The 23652-nt window shown below is 42.4% G+C and overlaps 1 protein-coding gene across 1 annotated transcript in view; it reads right to left on the bottom strand.

Annotated features, from left to right (window-relative positions):
- DCAF13 (DDB1 and CUL4 associated factor 13) overlaps positions 1 to 23650 on the bottom strand; it is a 42992-nt gene extending 19342 nt beyond the window's left edge. The window contains exons 1-7 of the mRNA XM_090040474.1: positions 23494 to 23650; positions 22831 to 23030; positions 21425 to 21532; positions 19275 to 19364; positions 13957 to 14112; positions 9272 to 9349; positions 2945 to 3027 (exon numbers count right to left, since the gene is read on the bottom strand). Of these exons, the coding sequence (XP_089896600.1) occupies positions 2945 to 3027; positions 9272 to 9349; positions 13957 to 14112; positions 19275 to 19364; positions 21425 to 21532; positions 22831 to 23030; positions 23494 to 23563 (785 nt within the window). The 5' untranslated portion in view covers positions 23564 to 23650. The remainder of the gene's footprint in view (positions 1 to 2944; positions 3028 to 9271; positions 9350 to 13956; positions 14113 to 19274; positions 19365 to 21424; positions 21533 to 22830; positions 23031 to 23493) is intronic.
- Between the last annotated feature and the right edge of the window lie 2 nt (positions 23651 to 23652).

Genomic DNA, 23652 nt, shown 5'->3' with positions numbered 1-23652 from the left:
TCGCCATTTCAGCTCCATCCAGCATGTCCCCCTCAACTCTTCTAAATTACCCATATAGCATAGCCCTGCCAGCTCCACAGGATTTCCATGAAGATGACTCTGCCAGACCCCACTGAGAAATCCCTATCTGACTGACTCCCATCCCCACTGCCCAACCTCCTAGCCTCGGAACCAGTGCAGGTGCAAGGGCATCAGCACATGGAGCAGCTGCTGGCTCTGCACGTTCTACACGAATTCCTACTGCATGAACTCTCAGAGCAGGAATGGGGCAAGAGTGAAACAATCAGAACAGGTAAGAACTGTATGTCCCTCCACCCTGGCTTTTAAAAACAAAGTTTAACCTGGCTTGAGGTACAGGATAAGAGTGAGAGAGAGTCAATACCAGTTTTTATGGCTGTCCTTTAAAATAGTTAGATTTTATTTTCTTCTTAACAAATGAAGCTGTGGGATAGGATCTTTTCCTCCACAGACAGGGAGTGGTTTATTAGTAGAGGTGAGCTCCATTTTAAGGAGCTTGGCTTGAAAGGGTGGGGGGGGGAGATTAAGTGCTGTAGGACTAAAGTGCAACCGAAGAAAAGCACTGAAAGTTCACTCTGTGCCTGCCTGTCTCCCTCTCTCTGTATACAGGCATATCTAAGCAAACATGAGAATATTTCTTTACATTTACATAGTATCTTAAATCCCTTGGTATCGCAGGGTCTGATACTGTCAACCCTGTAATTCTCCCCCTTTAGGCTTGTCTACATTGCCTTCAAGTTAAGCCCTGGAGTGCTTCCATGATATGCTCCTGCTCCAAACTCCAGATATGAGGCAGGATAGCCCCTGCAGTGGACCCTGAGCACATACCAAGAAACAGAGTCAAAGCAGGTGGCTACCTCGTCTCACTTCTGAAATTTGGTATATTTGGCCTGCAAGCAAGACAACTGGGTTGGCTTCACAGCCACACTCAAAGGCCTGGCACAGAGGGCCTCAGGAGAACCCTTCCTTCCACTCCAGTGTCTTTCCTGGGGCTCACCTCTTAATGAAGGACTTCTCTTTGGCATTTCCTTTGGCGTACCCCGACACCCAGATATACAAAGGCATCTCAAGACTGGCTCCTGCCTCTTCTTTCTACACTTCCTTTTACAAGTGATCTTATCCACTGAGCTGCCAATAGCTTCTTTATATTAATGACCCACTAATCTCCCTTCACGCAATGCTTCACCTCAGTATGTTTCTCTGTTCTTCCTTCCTATAAGTCTCAATGTTAACGTCATATTAAGACAAATAAATGTCTTTCCTCCCTCTCTTTCCCAAACCCTTTTACTTCAGCATATCATATGAAATGTCAGACCTTTCACTTCCCCTTGTGCCATACACATAGAAAGAAACGACAAGACGTGGATTCAATCTCTCCATCATTTAGGATTCAACTTTCCTTTCTGTCCATATACATAAACTCCACTTTGACTAGTTTGCCTTTTAGCTTTCTCAGCACATGCTTTGTTTGAGTAGATCAAGGTAGCAGCTATCCTAAAGCTGGTAAGCGTGCAGCTCACCCTTTCCGTAGTTCTTTATGCACAGAAAATAAAATTTTGAGAAGTCTTGGTTTCATCCTACTATGGAATGTAGAAAATCATTCCACAGCTGCTCTAAATGCAGTAGTGGGGGCAAGGCCTCTCTCTCTATACATGCATCCAGCATGTAGCTCAGATCAAGGGCAACTGTAATACATGCAGACAGCAGCATTAGCCAGCATGACTGCAGATAACATTAGGTACACTATGGAGTAGGACTGGGGTATTTGATTTTTCTTCAGCAGCTGGCTTTGTACCCTCTCCACCACAGATTAATTAATTTGATGCAGTCTTTTTCCCTAGCTTATTGCCAACCACCACTTTGTTGCTCTCAATTCCCCAGGAACAAAAATGGCAGCATCACACTCAACCTGCTATTTCAATTTACTTAATTAGTTAATGTTTGTGCAGCTTGCTGATGTACAGCAGTAGGCAAGAACTAGGGGTTGCTAACTTGAAAAGGTTTGCTACTTTCACTTCAGTGATGCCACTAGATATGAGTTGTAATAAATAGCTCAGGAGGCCATTCTTGTCACCAAAACAAAGGATGAAGACCCTCCACAATGCACATCCCCTTTAAGGGCAGTTTCAATTTCAAGATTAGTTTCTAAGCTCCTTTGAAGAGGAGCCTCAAGAAGTCATGATACTCTTGTGTTCCCAAACAAAGCAGTAATCCATTGGTAGGCCAATGACTTCGTGAGAAGAAAGGTACAATTTGCATCTTGGGTGCCTGTGGTTTTAAACAACTGGTAGCTAGCAAAGCCTTGTGAAGGCCAGTGCCTTACGAAAACAGAAAAGCACTTTAACAAACAGAAAGACCTACCACAAAATTAACAAATCTAGGGGGAGCAGGGCACAAATATCAAGAGACTATTTTTTTCTTTCAATAAATTTGTCAAAACAGGTAATCAGCACCCTGGGGCAGGGCTCAGGGTAGCTGGCAAGTAAATAAATACTTCTACTGCCTGTGGCTGGATCACTGAGGTTTTAACTGTCCAGTTCCAATACAGGATATTTGCATCACCTCCCTAGTCTTTCTTGTGAATTAAAATTAAGTTCCCATCTTCTACACCCCTTTCCTCTTTTTCTCCCTCACATAATTGATCTGATTTTCATGAACAGGCAAAGCTTACAGTGCTGATGAAGTACAGACACATTGAAGACAAAGACACTTACTGCTATACATGAACTTGGATCTAATCCAAGCAATTCCAAGTAAAAGAGCATTCCTCTGGGGGTGAAATTTGCTATTTAGCACAAAGTTCTAAATCCAGCAAAAGATAAGACAATTCCTTAGATGACTCGAAATCAAAATGGGTAAATTAATTTATAAAAATTATACAAGTTTCCAAGATCTAGCTGAAAAAAATGACTGGGATCATTCTTACTTGTAGTCTTCATTTGCTGCAGTAAAAATAAATGCTTCCATGGGATTCCAACAGAGCGTATTTGTCCTCATGTCCAAGATAACCTAGAAAATGTAAATGCTGCTAAATTATTATGAACAATTAGTAGTTTGTGTTATGTATGAAGTAACATTTCATAATTCCCTAAAGCCACTGATTGAATTTCATGTGCTTTAAGGACCTGTAGACTGACTGCAAATGTGTTACAAGAGAAGTAAATCACATCCTGGAGCAGAATGAAGCTGACAGCTAACCTAGTAAGACCTGCCTCTCAAAGTCTGCTGGCAACTGATTAGACTAGATCTGGTGCTTAATATTTTGGCCCTGCAGCCCAGAAGAGTGGCTCAGAGCCGGACCATGGGTCAGTACCCTCATGGGTTGGTGCACAGAACCATGCTGTCTGGCTGCCAGGCTCCCCATGGGTCCTAAAATTTGGCAGTAGAGGAGGGGTAATTAATACTCCCCACTGCCAATTTTCAGAACTTGTATGGAACACAGTGGTCTGGATGGCATGGCTTCGTGGGCTGAATCTGGCTTGAGGGCAAGGTATTGAGCACCCTTGGATCAGATGAAAGGTATTAGGAAACCACATGTTCTGTGCCGCACCTTGGAATACTGTAATGGCAACACTGACAGGTGGGGACTCCTGGGGGGAATCATCTGACACCTCGATTTTCAGGATAGCTTTAGCCTCTCCTGAGGTTTGAAGGGGTTTCTAATCACAGCAGCAAAACAGCTCTTGCACACGTTAACTAATATAAAAGTGTTTAACAAACTGAACAATTAGAACAGAACTTTTCTATTACAACAGAAATCCAAGGTAAAATATGAGTGCCTACTCTTTATGACACTCAAATTTTTATTATTCTTATTTTACATTAATGCAGATTTTAGGTTCTCTGGCACCACAAAATAGGATTGTGCAGCTAAAACTCAGAATAAATTAGTTAATAGAAACAATACACTAACTTTGAATGACTTACACTAAACCCACACAATCAAATTCAGATAGTGTTACTTTACCACTATGAATTCATTCTCTGATGCCTTCTAGACAGCAAGCTATCTATAAGAAATGAACAACCATCTCATTAAACAACAGAAGCAGCTCAGATTACACACTTATGATTAAAAGGTTTGAGTGGGCTGAATTCCTAGGCTGCAGTTCTTGCTGCGAACACATTGTAGGGGCTCAGTTTGAGCAGGCTGTGCTGTCAAGTTTCATAAGCTGGACACCCTTTCTGCTCTTTTCACCACAAGGGCAGATCGCAGTCTAGGCCCTACAGCAGACCACAGACTGCTAGCTGAGTGGTTCCCTGTGTCAAGGTGTTTCATTGTATTGAGCGAGTGCTGGTCCTATGTTAAGACTAGTTTTGTAACTGCTTTGCTGCAAGTGAGGCTGACTGTACCAGAGGAGTGAGGCTCAGAAAGAACAGAGAAAGTCCCAGGGAAAACAGAACAGAGGGAAAAGAGCAGTTTCAGGGAAGACACAGTAAAGTCCAAGTGAGGACAGATGGCACTGGAATGGCACTCTAGTTTTGAAGCAGCCTGCTGTGCTGTTTGGGGACACTGGCATGCTGATACCACTACTCTTTAAAGAGAAACACACTCCCCGCTTCCCAGGAGCTAACCTAAAATAAGGAACTCTTGGAGGCAGGGTGCTTTGTGTCACTGGGAAAGACAAGGACTGAGAAGGGGACTTGGTTTCAAAAGGGAAGTTGATCAAAAAACATGCATCAGCTTCTTGAGCAGCTGATGGTTTAATTTAAAGTTCTTTAAGTAAGAACAAGCTTTGTCTGGACATTACTGTATATGCATTCTATAAGCAGCTAACATCTGCTTATAGAATGCATATACAGCATATACCATGTATCTAACTGCAGAAGTTAAGTCCAGGCCTTAAGGATATTTATGCTACTGTGCATACAATATTTACATTGTCACTACAGTAACATTTAAATTTCTAAGAACCATCTCCTAATCTCTTCTTAATTAATTATAGATATGCTCAGATGTTTAATAAAGAGAAATCTTTACTGGGGCAAGCTGCACTGAAGTCCTCGGGGGTACCAGCTTTGTTGGTTTATTTTTAAGCCATGAATATGCACTAGTAGTTTCCTGTGTAAAAAGTTAGAAGACTTGGAGATTAAAGTAACACAAAAGCAGACTGTCCACATATAAGGAGATTTTCTTAATCTCTTCTATTTTAGTATGTTTGAAATTTTGGGCTGATGTGAGCAGCTAAGGCTTTTATTACCATTTCAAACAAGAAATAACACTATTTTGTTCTCTGTGGCAGTTCAATGCAGAGGAACTTAATCTTTATTTAAATATCCTAAAATCTGCCTCAGTGATCTATTTAGCAGTGACTCCTACAGGTTCGTATAACACATGAGGTTTGTTATTTTTCCAAATTCACTAGTTTCTTCTCCCATTCTCATATTGTGAAAATAAGTAGTCCCACTTATCCTTCCCTAAGCTTCTCCAGATCATTCATTTTATATAGACTTTATAATGTCCTCATGTCTTCTCCAAACTAACCAGGTCAGTCTCTTCATCCTCTTTATATGGAAGTTTTACCATGCCTGCGATGATTTTCACTCCTCACTCTGAACTTCCTCCTATTTCTGCCATAACCCTCCTGGACTTATATCAGCAATCAGCAATATTTTCTAGTGGTGGGCCGGAATGACACAGCTGAGAATAGAGGTGGGCCACTGCTAGGACCTAGCTGATTGATCAAATCCCCCAACCAGCTGGCTGAGGCGCAAGCAATACCCAATACTTCCAAAATGCCACTGAAGCCCCCTAGGTCCACAGGCTGGGCCCAGTCCAGAGGCCACAGATTGCTGACCCTTGACTTACATTACAGCATTCAGAAATTGTCAGTGTTGATTTTTATCCCATTTATTCTACGCTAACTGAAACAATATTTGTTATGTATTTTTAACTGCCCAGGGAGTAGATGTTTTCCTCAAGCTGCCTGTAATGATCTTTACATCGATTCCTTCTTGACTGGTTAATTCATTTAGAACCCAGTAAACAGGAGTGATTTAAGCATCCTTCCACTGTTACCTTACATTAGTCAAGTCTGAATTTCATCTGCCATCAAACTGCCCATTCATTCAGATAATAGGTCACAGTGAAGTTCCTTAGTACCCTTCCTTATCCTTCCTCATCGTGACTAACTCAAACTGCACCATCTGCAAGTTTTGCCACTTAACTGTTGACTCCCTTCTCCACACAGTTAATAAAAATACAAGATAACAGAACTAGAAAGATAAGTATACATTACCTTTATGCCAGGCTCTGAAATTCATATGGCTACTTTTTACGTTATAGTTTTATAATAAATAATGACCCACATGAAATAATTGTAGAAAACACAGTGCATAGTGAGAGAGAGAGACAGGACATGCACAGTCCATTGTAAGAAATCAATTTTGTACAGCTACAGTTCTCTTCTGACCACTTGAATCTTATCTCCTAAACCAAAAGCATCTGTACAGACAGGGATCTCTGCTTTTTCTAGGTCATCAATTATGCTAAGGCATGAGATTAGGCCAGTTGCAGATAATCTTTCAAAACACAGCAGAAACACTTTTGTAATTCTGGTTTCATAATTATAAATTGTATGTAACTGACAAATCTTGCCACAGTTCAAATAACCTAGTCAGATATTTAACCTTGTTCATATTTTCTTTGATTTAAACTTTGCATATACTTTTCTAGTGATTAAATCCCTCCTAAAAAGTCTTCTGCATGTTTTGGATTTCCAGTTTTCTTGCATGATTTCACCTATGCCCCAAGTATTTCTGTAGTATCAGTCCTTTTAGATTTTATAGTTTTCAAGTAGCTGTAACGCTTCTGCTCGAAAAATCCAGGTGTTATTTATAGTAAACAGTTTTAATTCTTATTTGAGCTTCATGTGTGCTATTCCTAGTTCCCTCTTTCTACTGCAGATAGCAAGATGCATAGAATCACAGAACAGTGATTCTAATCAGTAGCTCTCCTTTCTGCTCCCTTTCCCATCTATCACTGTGTCCCCTGCTCCATCCCAGATCTACATGCCACACATAGAGGCTGCTTGTGCCACTTGTGACAAGTGCTGCGGGTTGGCCACCCCGGTCTAAACCAACCCGCTGCTCAAGGTACGATCATCCCCAACTAAACCACCCTAGTCACATGTCTATCTAATCTGGTCTTTAAAACATCTAAGGTTGGAGATTTCATAACTTTTCTGGTAGCTAATTATTGGGGGGAGCATCTTAAATTCAGGGTTGTCTTAGATTTGAGTAAACGCACTATATACAGACACTCAAAACACAACAGGTGTCATCCACAAATTTGTTAAATTAATGCTCAGTCCCACCCTCCACATCATTCATGAAGATATTAAACAATACTGGACCAGTGACAGACCCCTGGAGAACGCCATCTGAAACCTGCTCCCAACTTATAGTATTTTCACCTAGTCTTATTTCCTTAGTTTACTAATAAGCATGCTTTGAGAGTTGGTATCAAAAGCCTCGCTAAAGTAAAAATATGTCACATCTACTGTTCACCTCATATCCACAGAGCTTGTCTTCTTGTCATAGAAGGAAATCAAATCGGTCAGGCATGACTTGCTCTTGATAAGCAAGAGTGCAAAAATGCAAAGTGACTCTTTGATAAAAAGTGCCAACAAAAGGGAAGAAGAAAGGAGGGGGTGTGGGGGAATAAAGTTCTAGCCATGTGACAAAGCAGCCTGTTACAGCTGGTAGTGGTGGGGAGCAATTCAATGTGGGTTGCCAGTGTGGGACTAATTACTCACATCACAAAACACTGTATCCACACGTAACAAACCCAGTTCATGGTGAACCAGTTCTGAGAGTACATATTTCAGGTAGCTTTAAACTGGTTTGATATCTGTCCACTTCAGATATAAATTGTATTTAAATTGATCTAAATGTTCATAGATTTCTAGGATCAGAAGGGACCTCAGAAAATCATCTGGTCCATCCATGTGTTCACGTGCTTTTCTCACCCCGTTCTCCAGGTGCTTAGAAACAGGCTCCTTAATAATCTTTGCTGTGCTGGGATCAGACTGACGTGTGTGTGTGTCTGTGTGTGTGTCTGTGTGTCATAATTTTCATGATCCCAAACTCATTTAATCCAATGCTATGGAAGAACATGAACAAAGCAGGGTATGAAATGTGAAAAAGCAATTTATACTCGAATACTAACCGCCTAACTACCTCTTTCAATTTCCTCTGGAAACTTTTCATGCGAACCAAGAACAGCATATAATCAAAGCTGAAGGAGTTAGATGCAATAAAATGTTGAATACAAATTTTCATATAAATCACACAGCATAGATTCTTATGGAGAATCTAATTTCCCATTCTTCCACATTTTTGGCTACCAGTAAGAGATTCAGTGGTCCAAATCTTTCTCTCAGTTATATAAAAGTGCAACTCCAGAGCTGCAACATAATGCATTTTGCATTAAACTGACTTGGATAAAATGCATAAACAGCATTTGGAAAAGAAACCTTCCAGGCTAGGGCTCACCTCACTGAACTATGGTCACATTCCCTTTTGCTTGCTTTCTGAGCTTCACAATTTCTGCATTCCTTTCCACTTAGTGGCCCATGCTCCAACAGCAGTGATGAATCATGCTCTCAGCCCTGCCTATTCCATACTCTGACTTAGGACACTTCCTGAAAAGTGGAACATTTGGATGCAAATCCCATTAGGCTGAGTGGGGGCCTAAACTCCAGGTCTCCTACCTCCTGGGCAAGTATCCTCACTAATCTGTTGCTGGGCAAACAGTGTGACGGTTCTCCTTCTCTTTTCTGCTTTTTGCAACTTAGATGTCTTAAGACAAAGATGAAGATGCATTACAAAAGCTGGTTCATTAACAATTTTCCAGAGACATGAGTATGGTTGTCCAGAGATGCCTAAGTGTCACTTGGGCCTTACAGAAGTAGAACGGGATCTGGGCCTCAGTGCTTATCTAAAAATCAAAATACTGCACTCCCACAGAGGCACAACTGTCAATTCCTGAGCACAATAACTGAACTAAGAAGAGGGCATTTTTCTAAATTTACCAGGATTTAAATCCCCAAATTATCTCTGCATATTATATTAAAAGCTTCAAATTAAAGACAACATGTTTGCTGGAACTCCAATTTGGTTCTAAATCCTCTATTTGTTGGGAGTCTACCTTTCATCATCTTGGGCATCTCCATACTAAAATACTATTTACAGTTTTGTGCCTCAAGGTGTTATTTATGTTATAAATAAGTTATTAAACAGAAGAAGTTACCTTCTTTAATGGAGTTGATTGTCTCATGTCATACAACACAATATTTCTGTCCGAAGCACAGCTTCCTAAAAGGTATGTCTAAAAAACAATCAAAATGTGTTATCAAATATTATTTTGTAAATACGGTCTCACAAAAGTAATGATATGCATTTTACACAGGATACTTAAGCAACTGTCATTCTGTTAAATTAAGAATAGATATTGCAAGTCTCACATAAAGCTATAAAAATTCAGGAAGACTGTAGAAAGTAGGGTACTCACAGAATAGGAATGTGGTCTTGAACCCTTATATAAAAAAAACGCTGGTTACAAAAATTTCCTATTTGTTTTAACCTCTAGTAAATAGAGGTTTTTAAACTCACAGTTTGTTTGTTTGTTTGTTATAAAGAGCTGACCATTCAACTCTAAGGCTTTTCACAAAGTAGCTTTGTTAGTAAGTCCTAGTCTTCTACATGCACTCCATCAAATCCAATAAAACACAGCACAGCTAACAAGAAAATATTTCCAGCTTCATGTTGGTTCCTGGTTTAGCACTGGTTTACCTACTGCTGTAACATCACTACATCAAGAGGTAAAAAGCATTGTTTAAGAAGGTTATATTTAGAAGAAATAGCTAAAACATCGTATTAACATCATTCAGACATTGTGCTGACAGTAGTATGTAACCATCGATCGTGATATACACTTAAAAGGTGTTGTCAGATGCTGATGTTTGGGCTAATGTTGGTTTAACAAGCAAAATTCAAGAACAACATAGCTTGTTACAAGTTTCACAGATCCATATGTTGTCTAAGTTGGAATCCAAATTTACAGCATACTGCTTTCCTCTTTCTCCATTTGTTTACATCCTCTGGATCAAAGCTGCTTTATACTGAGCTACACCCAGTGCCAGATGTTCCCTCCAGACTGGATAGGATTCTGCATGCTTCTCCCAGCTTTCTATGTTGATGCTGAATGACTTCATATCATTTTTGCATACATCATGGTACCACCACAGAAGGCGACCCAGCTTTCCAGAGCCATCTCAAATCTCACTACATAAAACATTCTTACGGATACAACCTTCTCCCATTTTCCTGACATGCCTGATCTAACACAACCTTTTCTTCTTCTTGATAGTGTGTCAATCCTGCATGCACCAATACCTCTGTGTTTGTTATTCTGTCTTCCCACTTTATTTTCAGAATCCTGCATAGACACATCACATGGAAGCTGTTCAGACTCTTTCTTGATGTGCCTAGCATATACAGTCCATGTTTCTGAAGCATAAAGCAGGAATGGCAGTGCACAAGTCTCGTAGATTCATATCTTCATCTTAGTCTGCTGTTATTCCATGCATGTTTCTTTAATAGCCTGAAATCTTAGCTGCTTTTCCGATTTTGTTATTCAGTTAAATCTGAAGGTCAAGATTCCTCACTGATTATAAAATCCAAGTAGCAAAAATTGTCAGCTACACCAGAGTGATGTCAGGTATTGGTTCTTCCACTCCTTGGTAGATAATCAGTCTTCCTGAGACTAACTTCCATCCCAAGTCACTTGTGTGATTGAGAAAATGTGCCGAAAAGGTTTTGCAGTGAAGATTCACTGTGGGCAACCAAGGCCGCATCATCCAAACAGGAAAACTTTCAGAATCAGTTCTTTTAACTTTGGTTTTCTCTCTGAACCTTGCAATGTTGAACAAGCCTCCATCCAGTCTGGTTCAAAGATGGATGCCATCATTGCTGTCCTTGAATGTATGCAGAAGCAGGAATGAAAAATGGACGTTAAAAGGCAGGCGGGCTAACACGGTATTTGATTCTTTGTTTTCACACACTACAGTTGTCTCCATGCCTTGATGAAGTGAACAAATGATGCCCAACAGTTTGTGGGGTATAACCCAGTTTCTTAAGAACAGTAGAAAAGCCCTGTCTGCTGACTGTATCAAAAGACCTTAGTTAGATCGATGAGGCTATGTACAGTGGTATTTATTTTTCTCTACGCTTCTCTTGCAGTTACTTGACTGAAAATACATCAGTGGTGGAACGTCTCAAGCAAAAACTGCACTGACTTTAGGGACAAATTCTTTCACTTAGAGATCGCAGCCTACGGAGCATGATGCCAGTGACAGTTTTTCCAACGATGTTCAACAGAGAGATACCTCTATAATTGTTACAGTCACTTCTTTCCTCTTTGTTTTTGTAGAATTGTACAAACCAAGCATCTTTGAAATCTTGTAATACCGCTTCCTCTTTCCAACAGAGCAGTATAACTTCATGAAGATTCTGAAGTAATTCGCCGTTGGTACAGTTGTAGATTTCAGCAGGCAAATAGTCATTGCCAGATGCCTTGTTCCCAGGAACGAATTTAATGGCTTTCTGCAAATCTTCTATGTAGACTTTGCTGTCTAAATCCATCATAACTTTGAAATGTGGTAATCCTTTGAGTTCTTTGCATTTGGTTTCAGATCGCACTGGAGTATATAAATCGATCCAATACTCAAACTATTTTTGCTCATCAATAATGACATTTCCATTTAAGTCTTTCAGTGGAGCTGTTTTAGGAATAACTAGACCAGTAGCTCGTTGATGCCTTTGTACATTCCATGTCTATCACCTGCATCACCTGCTTTCTGAATAACATCACAGAGCTTCACCTGGGGCACACCTCTTAGGCTTGAAGAGAAATGCAAAAGGAGGCTCTCTCAGATTTCCTAGGATTATGGTGTTGCAAGATTCTTTTAGTGGGTTAGTGGTGCGTTGCCCAAATTACAGGTAACCTTGTGGGTAGACTAACTAAAAAAGAGAGGCAGAAACAGGTCGACAGCCCAACCTTTCATTTGCTTGCATTTTAAAACATGAAAGCAAACATTTATCCCAAAGTCTATCTGGCTACCCATGACAGCAGAACATAGATTCTCACCTATACAGGCTGGAGAGACTCAAGAGGTAGGAGGAAGATGGCTCACAGATTGACAGCAGGTCTTTGTGAATTTGCTGAGTTCTCCAAATTTCTCTCCAGTCTATGTTGAACATTTATAGATGGCTGGTTTCAATATTCTATAGCAATGGACCGATGTATCGGTCCAATATCAGATCAGTACCAATATAAATACTGACTGTATCAGAAATCAGCCTTTTTTTCCTGATGTGGCTGATAAATGACCCGTGCATGCACGCCGCCACAGCACAGCACAGCACATAGGCAGTGAGGAGCACAGCCAGGCAGCTTGGAGAGCTGCGTCCAGCTGTTAAGTCTGTTGTGGTGGAAGGGAAGGGGGAAGGAGAGGAACAGATCAAGGCCCCCGCAGCAAGAGAGGGAGGGGGGCTGGGGCAGGCACTGCACAGCCAGGGGGTCGTGCATAAAAGAGCCGCGAGTGGCTCGTCCAGAGGGTGCGGGGGGAGCGGCTCCAACTACTGTGCACACACAGGGAGGGCATGGGGGGGGTGCATGCCCCTGAATCTGCATGCCGGGTGGGCTGGGGCCAGGGCAGTGAGTTGAGGTGGGGCGGAGGCACTGCAGTGCGCCATGTGGGGCCAGCAGTGCCCGGCACACTCCTCCAGGTAAGAGGCAAACTGTGGGAATGTCCCAGAGGAGATGCCGCTGCCATACCCTGGGGCATACTCTGTTCCTGCCTGCCCACACCCCTACGGCCTTTCTAAGTACCCCCCAGAAGTACACATACCCCTGGTTGACAGCCCCTGTTCTAATAAATTATCTTTGATTTTGTATTTTTATTTTAATTTTTTATTTTAAATTTTTTTTTTTAAATTTAAATTTGTTTCACTGAAACTTTTGGAACTGGACTGAACCAGATCTCTTGTGAACTTGGACAGTGTCATTAGTGGAGATTTATATTCTTAGGAAAGAGGGAGGGTTTCCTCATCTCCTTTCCTTCCCCATTATGGAATGCTGTTCCTATTTTTTACCTTATTTTATTATCTTTTCTGACAAGGCTGTTTTTGTTTTTACAAATTATATAAACATTTTAACAAAAATATGTCTATTATTATGCCTAAAATTATCTAAGCATTTTAACAAAAATACGTAAAATAACATTTAATACATTTGGTTACATCAATTACTACTACAGGAAACCCTTGTCACGAGAATGTACCCCCCCACAAATGGTGAGGGTCACCTGTACTACTATTTTAAGATAAAGCCATGATATAGTGTATAAGGATTATTTAATGAATAGTCTTCCTTTATGTTCTTTCAGGCTTTGTGCTTTGTTTAACTGTGTTTGATAGCTTCCCTTACTTGCTGCAAGTTAGTTGTCACATCTACAATGATTCACACTACAGCCACTCAAACAGGCTTTGGGCCTTAAGCTTAGCAACACTTCTGCAGCTTAGCCAAGGCCCTTCTAAAAATGGCTAAGGTTGCAACAGCTGTCCTTTTGTTCTCCAACAGTGATAAAAGGGCCTCAGAGTGCTCTTCAAATCAGTCTGCATTTTTCTTGCAATTTTTTGCCAAAAGCTGTTATAACAGCATCATGCATTAGTTGTTAAGCTTTACTAAGCCTCAGTGGCTGAGTTGTTAGGTCAACTTGTTTTCACAACTTCTTCATTGAAGAGCCGCATTTTTCTAGGTCTTCAATTTAGCTGTCTATCTGAGGGTGACTGGGAGTTTTGCTACGATGGATCTTTTTGACATCGATTCTGAATTTACAGCAAACAGTACAATGCATATAAAGAAAAAGTTACCTCAATTGGATTAAATTTCACACTGCTTATGCTATCAACACCCCATGTCAGAGAGCATACAGGACTGGTCCTTTGTTCATCCCAGATGTCAACTTGATGCCCACAAGTAGCAAATATGGCTTCCTTCCAGTGATGATCAATTCCTGTGTACACTGTCTTTAAAGGGAAAAAGTTCAGTTCGAAAAAGTATTCAGAATTGTACAATAAGGTTTCATGCTGTTACATTTACTATCTGAGCTGACCAGATCACTCTCCCACTAACGACAAATGCATCTGAACTGTTTGCAACTTGCATTGTTTTAACATCAGAGTTGTACTCAAACTTCTGGCCCTGTGGGCTTGATTTGGCTACAAAGCAAACTTATGCCCTGACACGATCCAGGGCACAAGACTATGTCTTTTGGCCTGCAAAGCTCCCCCAGGCCAGACAACACAGTCACACAGGCTGGAGGTTGATCACCACTGGTCTAATTGAACACTACCAACCTAGTCTCTCGCCTGAAGAATCTATATAAAAATGGGCTGAAATATTCTGACCACCACAAATGAACAATGTAATCCGACTGGTTTATTAATTAGTCATGTTACAGTTTTACACTTTTCAAAAATTAACAATTAAGGAGTCCCCAAATGCTTGTCAGTGCATTATGATGTTTTTTAAAACAGGGAGCTTTTCCATAAGGCCTAAGACTCTGAAAAACCACAACTATGGATGTCTGTTGAAATCTCTGGGTTTATGTTGAAGTCATGATTGTAAAATCAATGGTGCTAACATTGTGTATCACCCCATGGCACCCCTGTGACACCTGATTAAGAATCACAGGGCTAGACAGTGTGTTTCAGTGCCTGTCACCCTCACAGTTAGCAAGTTCTTGCCAATATCCAACCCAAATGTCCTTGCTGAAATTCAAGCCCATTGCTTTTTGTCCATTCCCTGTAGACACAGAAAACAATCAATCACCATCCCTGTTATAACCTTTTCAGTATTTGAACGCTATCATCAGATACTCCTTAGCCTTGTCTGCTCTAGACTAAATATCAGTTCTCCCATCCCTACCAGTGCCCCCCATTCCCAACCCACAGCCCACCACCCTCCTGAGCCCTGCCAGAGGGATCCCCCAGCTGCCAGGGCTACAAGGCTGGGGCCAGGGCCTGCAGCCCCCTGCCCCTCCAGCAGCACCTGAGCCCTGGATGCCATGCACTGGAGGTGGCAGCTGCTGCACCTGGAGTGGAGCACAGAGCCCACCCCCACGTGGCATAGCCCAAGCAGAGCTGAGCGGAGCCCATGGGAAGCAGGAGAGGATGTGGGCTGCCCACTGCAGGGCTCAGGGCTCCCTGCCCTCCCCTCAGGGGCCTCTGTGGGCCCGCATGCAGGACCTGGCACAGAAGGAAAGAGTGGGGTGCGGTGGGGTGCGGAGGCTCGGTATTGTTCCCACCACCGCTGGGAGCTCTGTGCCAGCCACACCACCATGGTGAGTTGCCCCCTTCCTGCCCAGCATCAGCGAAGGGGCACAACTCTACACCACTGCATCTCGGAGGGCAGGTGATGCTTCACCATGGTGGCATGGCTGATGCAGGGCTCCCAAGAGGTGGTGGGGGCAGGAGCAGCCCCAAGCCTCCCTGCCTCACTCCAACTTCCTGCAGTGGGTCCCACCTGCAGAGGCCCCCAGGGGGAGGGCAGCAGGATGGAGAGCCCCAAGCCCCACAATGGGCAGCCCATCTCCACCCTCACGCCATACACAAATCTTGGGGAGGCATATGCTCCCCCATACCCCCTCCCCAAGAGTGCACACAGCAGTAGGGAGCCATCCCCTCAATCCCCCAAATGAGCCACCCACATGGCTCCTTTCCACTTCCCCAGCAGGACCCTGTGGGTGTGCATTCCTGCCCTGCCAAACCTGCCCCATGCCCTCCCTCATCATGGGGGCCTCCCCCATTATATAATCTGCCCCCCTGCCCCTCCCTTCCATATCGCTTATGCCCAGACTTACCTGCAGGAGCTGAGGGAGCTACTCTCCACCACTGCATCCTGCTGCTTTCAGCCCCAAGCAGCCCTTGCAGGCTGAAACTGCCAGCCTACAATGTGAAACTTGCAGTATCCCACATTAAAGGAGAAAAATCTGTGTTTTTCCCTGGCAAATGGAAAACCCAGATCCCTGGTCACCATATAATGAAGTATATTGTACCATTACAACAGAAATCAAGACTCAAGGCTCCAGAAAACCTAACTTTACAGAAATGGGGAGGGGGGGGGGTCAATCTTTATTTAGACTGATTTATTTACTTGTCAACATTTTTATTTTATTTTGGTAAAGACAAAAGGTTGCAACATAACTTAGCAAGTCATTTTTGCTTTATTCAAGACAGGGGTCTCCACTGTGGGGCTGGAAATTTGGGAATGATCAAGTTTGACACCCTCATACCATTCTACAGTATCTCAGAATCTGATCATCTTTAACATATTCATCCTCAAGACACCCTTATTCAGTAATATGGGCATGGTACTACTAGCTGTATTTTGTAGATAGAAGGTTGTGGCACAAGGGGCTAAATCCAATAAAGAACGTAAGTGGAACTGAGATGCCAAAGTCCAAAGCTGCAATACAAAACCCCTTGCTCAGCTGCTGCCTGACCCTGCAGCAAACTCAGTAGGCATTACCCTATTTGACTTTACAGTTCCCTAGGCACTTACAGTTCTGCTTCCATGAACACTCAGAACAGCTTCAGTCTGAGCAGCTCAGCAACTATTTCCTGCTTAAGCCTGACAAGGATCCAGAAAAAAGGCATTCCTCCTTCCCTAAGGGGCACAATACAACAGAATTTCCTACAGTTTGCCTAACATGCTAACAAAATGCACACACAGCAGCCATTTTCCTTTAAAAAGAGTCACCTTTTATACAATAGCCTACTGCTCAGAGTGCTTACTAAAAGAAAGAGACTGTATTCAGTGCTCTGCTTAGTCTGAGAGTATTCAAGGCTATAGCTCCCAAGCATGTGCCCTACCCACACTGCTGGAGGGTATTCAGGGGCAGAAACTCTCCACCCCTCATGCTGAAGTTCTGTCACTTTAATGAACTCAAGATCCAGTGAACTAGGAAGAGCAGACAAAAAAACAAATTCTCTAGCTTAACTTACATCCTGTTAACTTTCAAGGGTTCTTTTGCACAACAAATAAAAAGATTGCAGTATTACAGACTACAAAGTAGGAGAAATAAAAAAAATTTATCTTTAAAACTTGAAAAAAACCTTTTCAGAGTAGCAATGAAACAGGCTCCATACCATTATGCAAATATGTAGTTGTTAAACCTTCTGTTAATAATTTTCTGCATGGTTGAAGCTAAGTGTAAACTCTCTCTCCCGCTCAGAATACTTTAATAGTTATCATACATCACACACAAGTCAACTTGGCTATGCTGGACAACTGCTTTAAAAACAGGTTGTATTTTTTATATTACTTTCCCCTAGTTACACTGAGTAAAACTGTGGCAACACTTCACAGATTTACAAATATAAGACCGAAAGAGAAGTTCTGGTCATCTAACCTACTCTCCTGTACACGGAAAAGGCCATGACATATCATCTGGTTACCCCTACGCTGTGCTCAGTAACTCGAGTCTGATAAAAACAAACACATATTATGCTAAAACAAAAAAAGCAGTGAGTCTTGAAGACATCAGGGGACAAAACACTCACCACATTTTAGCAGCTTGTTCCAGTAGCATTTACAGCACTCTGTTAAAAAATTGAGTTTTATTACTAATTTCAAAATAGCCTGGCTTAAAATCCCAACCACTGGTTCTTGTTGTGTCCTTCTTCCAACTGGTAATTTCTCTATTTTCCTGCTAAGAAACTGAGCAGACTGAACTTTCCAATACAACAAAATTTGGATCATTTGTATCCAGCATGGGTCACAATCCATTTCATTTGCAGGAGGTTGCTTAATTAAAGACAAACTATTCAGATGTTTGCAATGATGTCTTCAAAAGACATCACTGTTCCAGTCAGCTAGAACACAGCAGCTGTCCCCACCCATAAGTGATCACAGACTTGGTATCCTTTGAAATAAAACCTGCAGCCAATAGCTGCAGCACCCGAAAAGTCCCACATGCTTTTCTGGTGGCTGTATGTGAATCCCAGCTAACTGGCAACCTTCGTAAGATTAGGTTCCTAATCCCGCTGCAAAGATGAAGTATCCACGTTCTACGGCAGGCCTAGCTTATAATATATATAACATGTTTGTTGCCCCTACCTGACCCCCTCTTCCTCACAAAAATCTCCAGTTTAAGCTGTGCTCTCTAAGGGGCATCTGTGCTTTAAAGGGGCCCTGATCCACCACTTTAACTCCTCTAAGCACGAAAGTAATTATTTTTATTTGCAGGGATAACGAATGAGAGTGCTGACCTGTTGGAGGGTTAAAGCTAGAGAGCTACTGACTAAGGATATGAAAGGTTAAATGCTTAATCATTTAACCTTTAAATGCTTAATCATTTAACCAATAAGTGCAGGGATAACCGGTTAGTTTACTGGTTATCCTTTAGCTGGGGTGAGGGGCAGTCTGGCAGGGGGGAAGGGAAGCCATGGGACGCCACAACAGGAATCAGAAGGCAGGCAGCAGGGCAAGCAGGAGGAAGGGGGGGGAGAGGGAGGAGCAAGGAGAAGGGGAGCAGAGGGGGAAGGGTAAGGGGGAGTGGTACCCATAGCCTAAGAAGAAAACAGCAAGCAGCCTAATGACTGCAATTAGTTACTCACTCACAGGTGCTCCCTCCTCCCAGTGCAGTGCTTCAGGTAGGATGTGTTGTCTGGCTGGGGTTGCCTCCTCCCCCCTCCCCAGAGTCAAAGGGCCTACTGGAGCCTGAAGCAGCTCCCAGCAGCATCTGCTGTGTTACTGGTTAATCTTTAAGGAGTATAATTAGAGGAGGTTAAACAAATATGTTTTAAAAAGATACTAACACCCCTACTGCTGACACTCAACCTATTCATGCTGTGCTGCTAATACACATGCTGTACTGCCCAACTATTGTTTTGTAATATAACATCACCCAAGAAGTGAACCTGAGCTACTGTGAAAATAAGCCAGTCTCTCACCCTCAACCCAAGCCCCTGAATCACTGTTGTGACACCTCTTATCCCTCTCCAACTGTGCAATATCTTTTTCAAATACAGACACCAGAACTGGCTACAGTACCCTGGTACTGACATCACCAGCACTGTATTCAGAAGCAGTACTTGAAATGATCTCCCTGCTTCTTCTACTCACTACTCCATCAACAAATCCTTCAGGAGAATACAAGTGTGAAAGTGAAGTTAAAACTATATACCTTTCCAAGAATTGTATGTATTGGTTCTTCTTCTTCCCCATATCCTGGACCATCCATTTTCCAGTGTTTTACAGTTTTATCATCACCCACCTAAAAGTTCAGAGAAAGCATGTATAAACACAAAATTATTCAGTTTGCACACATTTCCATTTTATGCAACTGCCTGTTGCACACTGGAGGAGTTCCAGATAATATAAGAAGTTCCATGAAACTACTGTATCCAGTAAATACTTTCCAAGTTTCAAAAAGACCCACAAAGAGAAGGGGAAACTTATTTTAAACTAGTTTCTCCAACACTTGTTTACAGTGGGTTAACCCTGTACTCTGCAAACTATACTAAAAATAAATGGAGCAAAATCATGAGAGAAGGCAAGACTCTACACAGGAAAAGGTACTCCTTTGAGCTTAGGCTTTTATATTTTGTCATCTTTCCCCACTGTGTCAAAGTCTTACTCATCTTACAACAAACTTCAGTTGAGAGTCTCTCTAAATTAGATCAGTTCTTGAATGGCAACCACTGTCCTCACAACACCTCTCTGATGCCTGCTTCACAGCAGTGGATAAAAAAATACAATGGTTAAGAGAACCCTTGTATGTCCAGCTAGCAACAAGTGCAGCTGTCAATGTCGTCTATTCTCTATTCATTGTTCATTTCACTGTATCATCTTAGTCCTGTTTTCATCTGACAGCCAAATTAGGGTATTTCATGACAATCAGTTAGCATGCACCTGAGCCCATTATACTTGATAAAGTGACAACAAAAGGAAGTTTTACTGACAGAACTTTATTGAACCTAGTTACTCAGCTAGAACCAGCTTAAATTAATCATAGTGCAACTTGTCTTTAATCAAACACCCAGAAATGTAAGTATTCACATGTCTTTCAATGAATGCATTTTACCTATTTGTTTAATATGGTGAACTAGCTTACTTTAATTAATTAACTGTGCTGCACTTATGAAAAGGTAAACACCAGAAAATTGCTAGTCTTGAATAACATATGCATTGTATCACCAAACTTTTCTGTACAGAAACAAAAAAAAGTAGGTTTACAATATTTGGGATATACGAATAAACATTTTTTGGGTTGATACCAATTATTAACCATCTATATCGGCCAATACCAATCCAATTGCCAATATGCAGCCCAGCAGCTTGGAGAGCAGCATCCGACTGGTAAGTCTGTTGGGTGGGGAAAGATGCATGGGGGGCAGATCACAGCTTCCATGGTGAGGGAGGAAATGTGGCTGGGGCTGCACAGCTGGGGTGGGGTGGGACACAGCACAGAGCTGCAAGCAGCTTGCCTGGGAGGACATGGACAGCTCCCGCTGTTGTGCGCACCCCAGGGGAGATATGGGGGGCATGGCCCCCCTCCACATTTGTGCATGGAGCAAGCGCAGGCTGCCTGCTGAGGGTTTGGGGCTAGGGACTGGGCCAGCTTCTTCCGGGGGCAGGGTGGGGAAGGGCCAGGGCTGCACTGGGGTGGCAACCACACTGGGAGGGTTGGCTATGAGGAGGGTACAGCCACCCCAAAATTCACCACAGCCTCCCTGTAGCGTTGCCACTACCCACTCCTACTGCAGCTCCCCCACTGCTGGGGAAAATGCTGGCGCAACCCACCCTTGCCCCATGCACAGACCCACAGAGCACACGCTCCCCCATGCCTCTCCTGGGGTTGTGTGCAACAACGGGAGCAGGAGCCCCCCAAGAGGAGCAGCCCGCAGCTGTCTCAGTGTCTTATCCCAGCTGGGCAGCACCTGTCCCTTCCCCAGCCCAGCCCCACTCCTTCCCTCACCATGGGACCCTTGATCGGCCCCCCCCACACACCCCTTCCCCCTCAACAGACTTACCCCAGCCAGATGCTGCTCTCCAAGCTGCTAGGATGCATTCCTGGCTGTGCATGAGGCATTTACTGGTGGCATTATCAGCCACATGGGCCAAAAAAAAGTCAGTTGCCAGTAACGTCAATTTTCCTTTCATCAGTATTGATATATGGAACGATGTATCAGCGCACCTCTACAGAATACAAACCCTGAGTTAGGACTCTAGCCCTAAACACTACAGATGTATTGTATTCCCTGTGGTGAACTATTAACATAACACAACGCAATAGGCTTCCCACTGGAAAAATCATGCTAAATTTATACATACAGTAAAGAAAGAAGTACCACAGAAGCGGGCACACATCCCTCGCACAAAGCCTTCATGTGCTTGTATGGTACGGATGCACTGTCGCTTGGTCAAGTTCCAAATTTTAACCTGTAAAATATATACCAGAATTATTTTCTTTACATGATAGTTTCCTAGCTCCCTATTTCTTTTCATACTAAAACTGTAAAATGTCACAGCAAGTCATGTCAAATCGACACCATTTGCTTGAAGGTTCATTGATTTTAAGAAAGTTAATTCCAGACAGTGTGAACCAAAACCTACCCATCGATTTGCTGCGTTTTTTGGTTTTCTAAATCATACTTCCTTAAAGAAACCCAAAAAACCTCAACTATCTGTTGAAATGAGTATTGATGCCATGCTAGCAAGAATTTGATTCTGCTTATGTCCCAATCCTCTCAACTGCTGCAAAAAGTTGGATTGGCTTGTAGTGTAAGGACCATATGGAGTACAATGAAAAGGACTGTTTTGCATATAGTTGCGTTTCAAAATATTTATGAAAGAGCACCCTAATTAGATGTCAGTTTAACCAGTTAGAAACTTCTGTGTGCCACCAACAATCAAACTATTCACCATATATAACCTTATCCTCACCACAGCAGTTGTGACTTAAATCCATTCAGCTACCTCTAGTAATTTTTTCACTTTTCTTGAAAAAATTAAAAATATACAATGGGGAAAAAAACCACGAATCTGTTCTGAAAAAAAGTCAAATCAGCTTATGAAGAAGAAAGCTGGAAAAATCTTTAGAACCAACAAACAATCTTCATTCTAACAGTTAATTTAAAGTTTTGCAATTTTACAGTTTCATAGTGAATGTATTAGGTTGGCATTTTCCAAATAACTTCTCCAACACTGATTTACTGCTGATAAATATTTATGTTAGCTTTTCTGTGGTTCATTAAATCACAAAAAAGCCTAACTTTCTTTTCCTCTTCAGATTTTGAGTCTGTTACATTCTGTGTCAATGCCCAATATCTCTTCCACTCTATCTGCATTAGCAATATACCCAGATGAATATTTACTGTATTTTAAGACAAGTTTTTTTCCCCCGGTATTGCTGTGTGAAAATACACATATTGGAAGCAGCTGATTACATAAAAAGTATAAAAACCAAAAGCACAGGTGAATGGTATGGTGTTTGTTCTGTAATCGCTTCCTATTATAACACTTTTATTTGCCATTACAGTAACAATGATACCAAACTGTCAGACTGACTTATAGTTATCATACCATGCTAAATTAACAGTTAATTACCCACTTTTTCTGTGTATAAGTAAAAATATAATTCTAGTTACTGAAAAAAGGCCTTCCATTCAAAAGAAAGAGCAACAAGATAAGGCACAAACATTTCCCAGGATTCCATTTGTTTATGAATTTGCACTTGCCTCTCCATCACAAGCCCCTGAAAGCACTGTAGACAAGCTTTTTGGATGCTTGGCCATGCAGTTAACCCCATCCCTGTGGCCATCCAACGAAGCAAGAAAAGGTTTTGCAAACACACGTTCTAGTTTAGTTGCATTCAGTGCCCGCACGTACTCTCGTGGAACTTCAAAAGGGTGTAATGCAGGATCATAGTTTCTTGGAACTGGAACAAAACAGATACAAATTTATATGAATTACTTGATGTTCTCTGTCAGGATGAGAACAATACAACAGATTTTTTGTGTTCTTTTGGTTCTTCTTCAAAACTGATCTGTTGGCTCCTTTGTTAGGGTACTGTTTGTTTGTATTTAGAATTTGCCCCATTAGCATTTCAGAGATTCAGAAATTATAAAGGACACTGTCAATTTTTTTAAATTACTTATCAGATTACTTGTTCCTATTTAATTTTTTTTCCAAGACTAAAATCTGTCCCCACGCTGTCCATCTATCAAAGGGACACACGCACACAACCCGAAACAGAGGCAGGCGAGGTGCGAGTCTCTCCCGCTTCTTCTCGGCTCCAGCCTAACTCCCAAGCCGACCCCGGCCCCGGCCCGGCCCGCCCCGACAGCCCGCGCGCGGGCGCGATCAGGCCGGGGTGGGGGGCCGTCCCGCCGGGCGCTCACCGCGTTGCAGGTCGAGCTTGGTCTCGCGCACGTAGTCGTCCGGGTTCCGGCTCAGCACCTTCACTCGCATCCTCGCCCCAGCGCACGCGGCCCCGGCCCCCCGCACTTCCAGAGCGCAGGAGCCACGTGACCGGAAGCCGACGCGGACCTGTAGCGGGC

The sequence above is a fragment of the Crocodylus siamensis genome, chromosome 3 (genome assembly GCF_052110815.1).
Source record: "Crocodylus siamensis isolate JL-2025a chromosome 3, ASM5211081v1, whole genome shotgun sequence".
Taxonomy (NCBI): Eukaryota; Metazoa; Chordata; order Crocodylia; family Crocodylidae; genus Crocodylus; species Crocodylus siamensis.
Note: the sequence above shows the minus strand (reverse complement) of the source record. Positions and strands in the feature narration are given on the sequence as shown.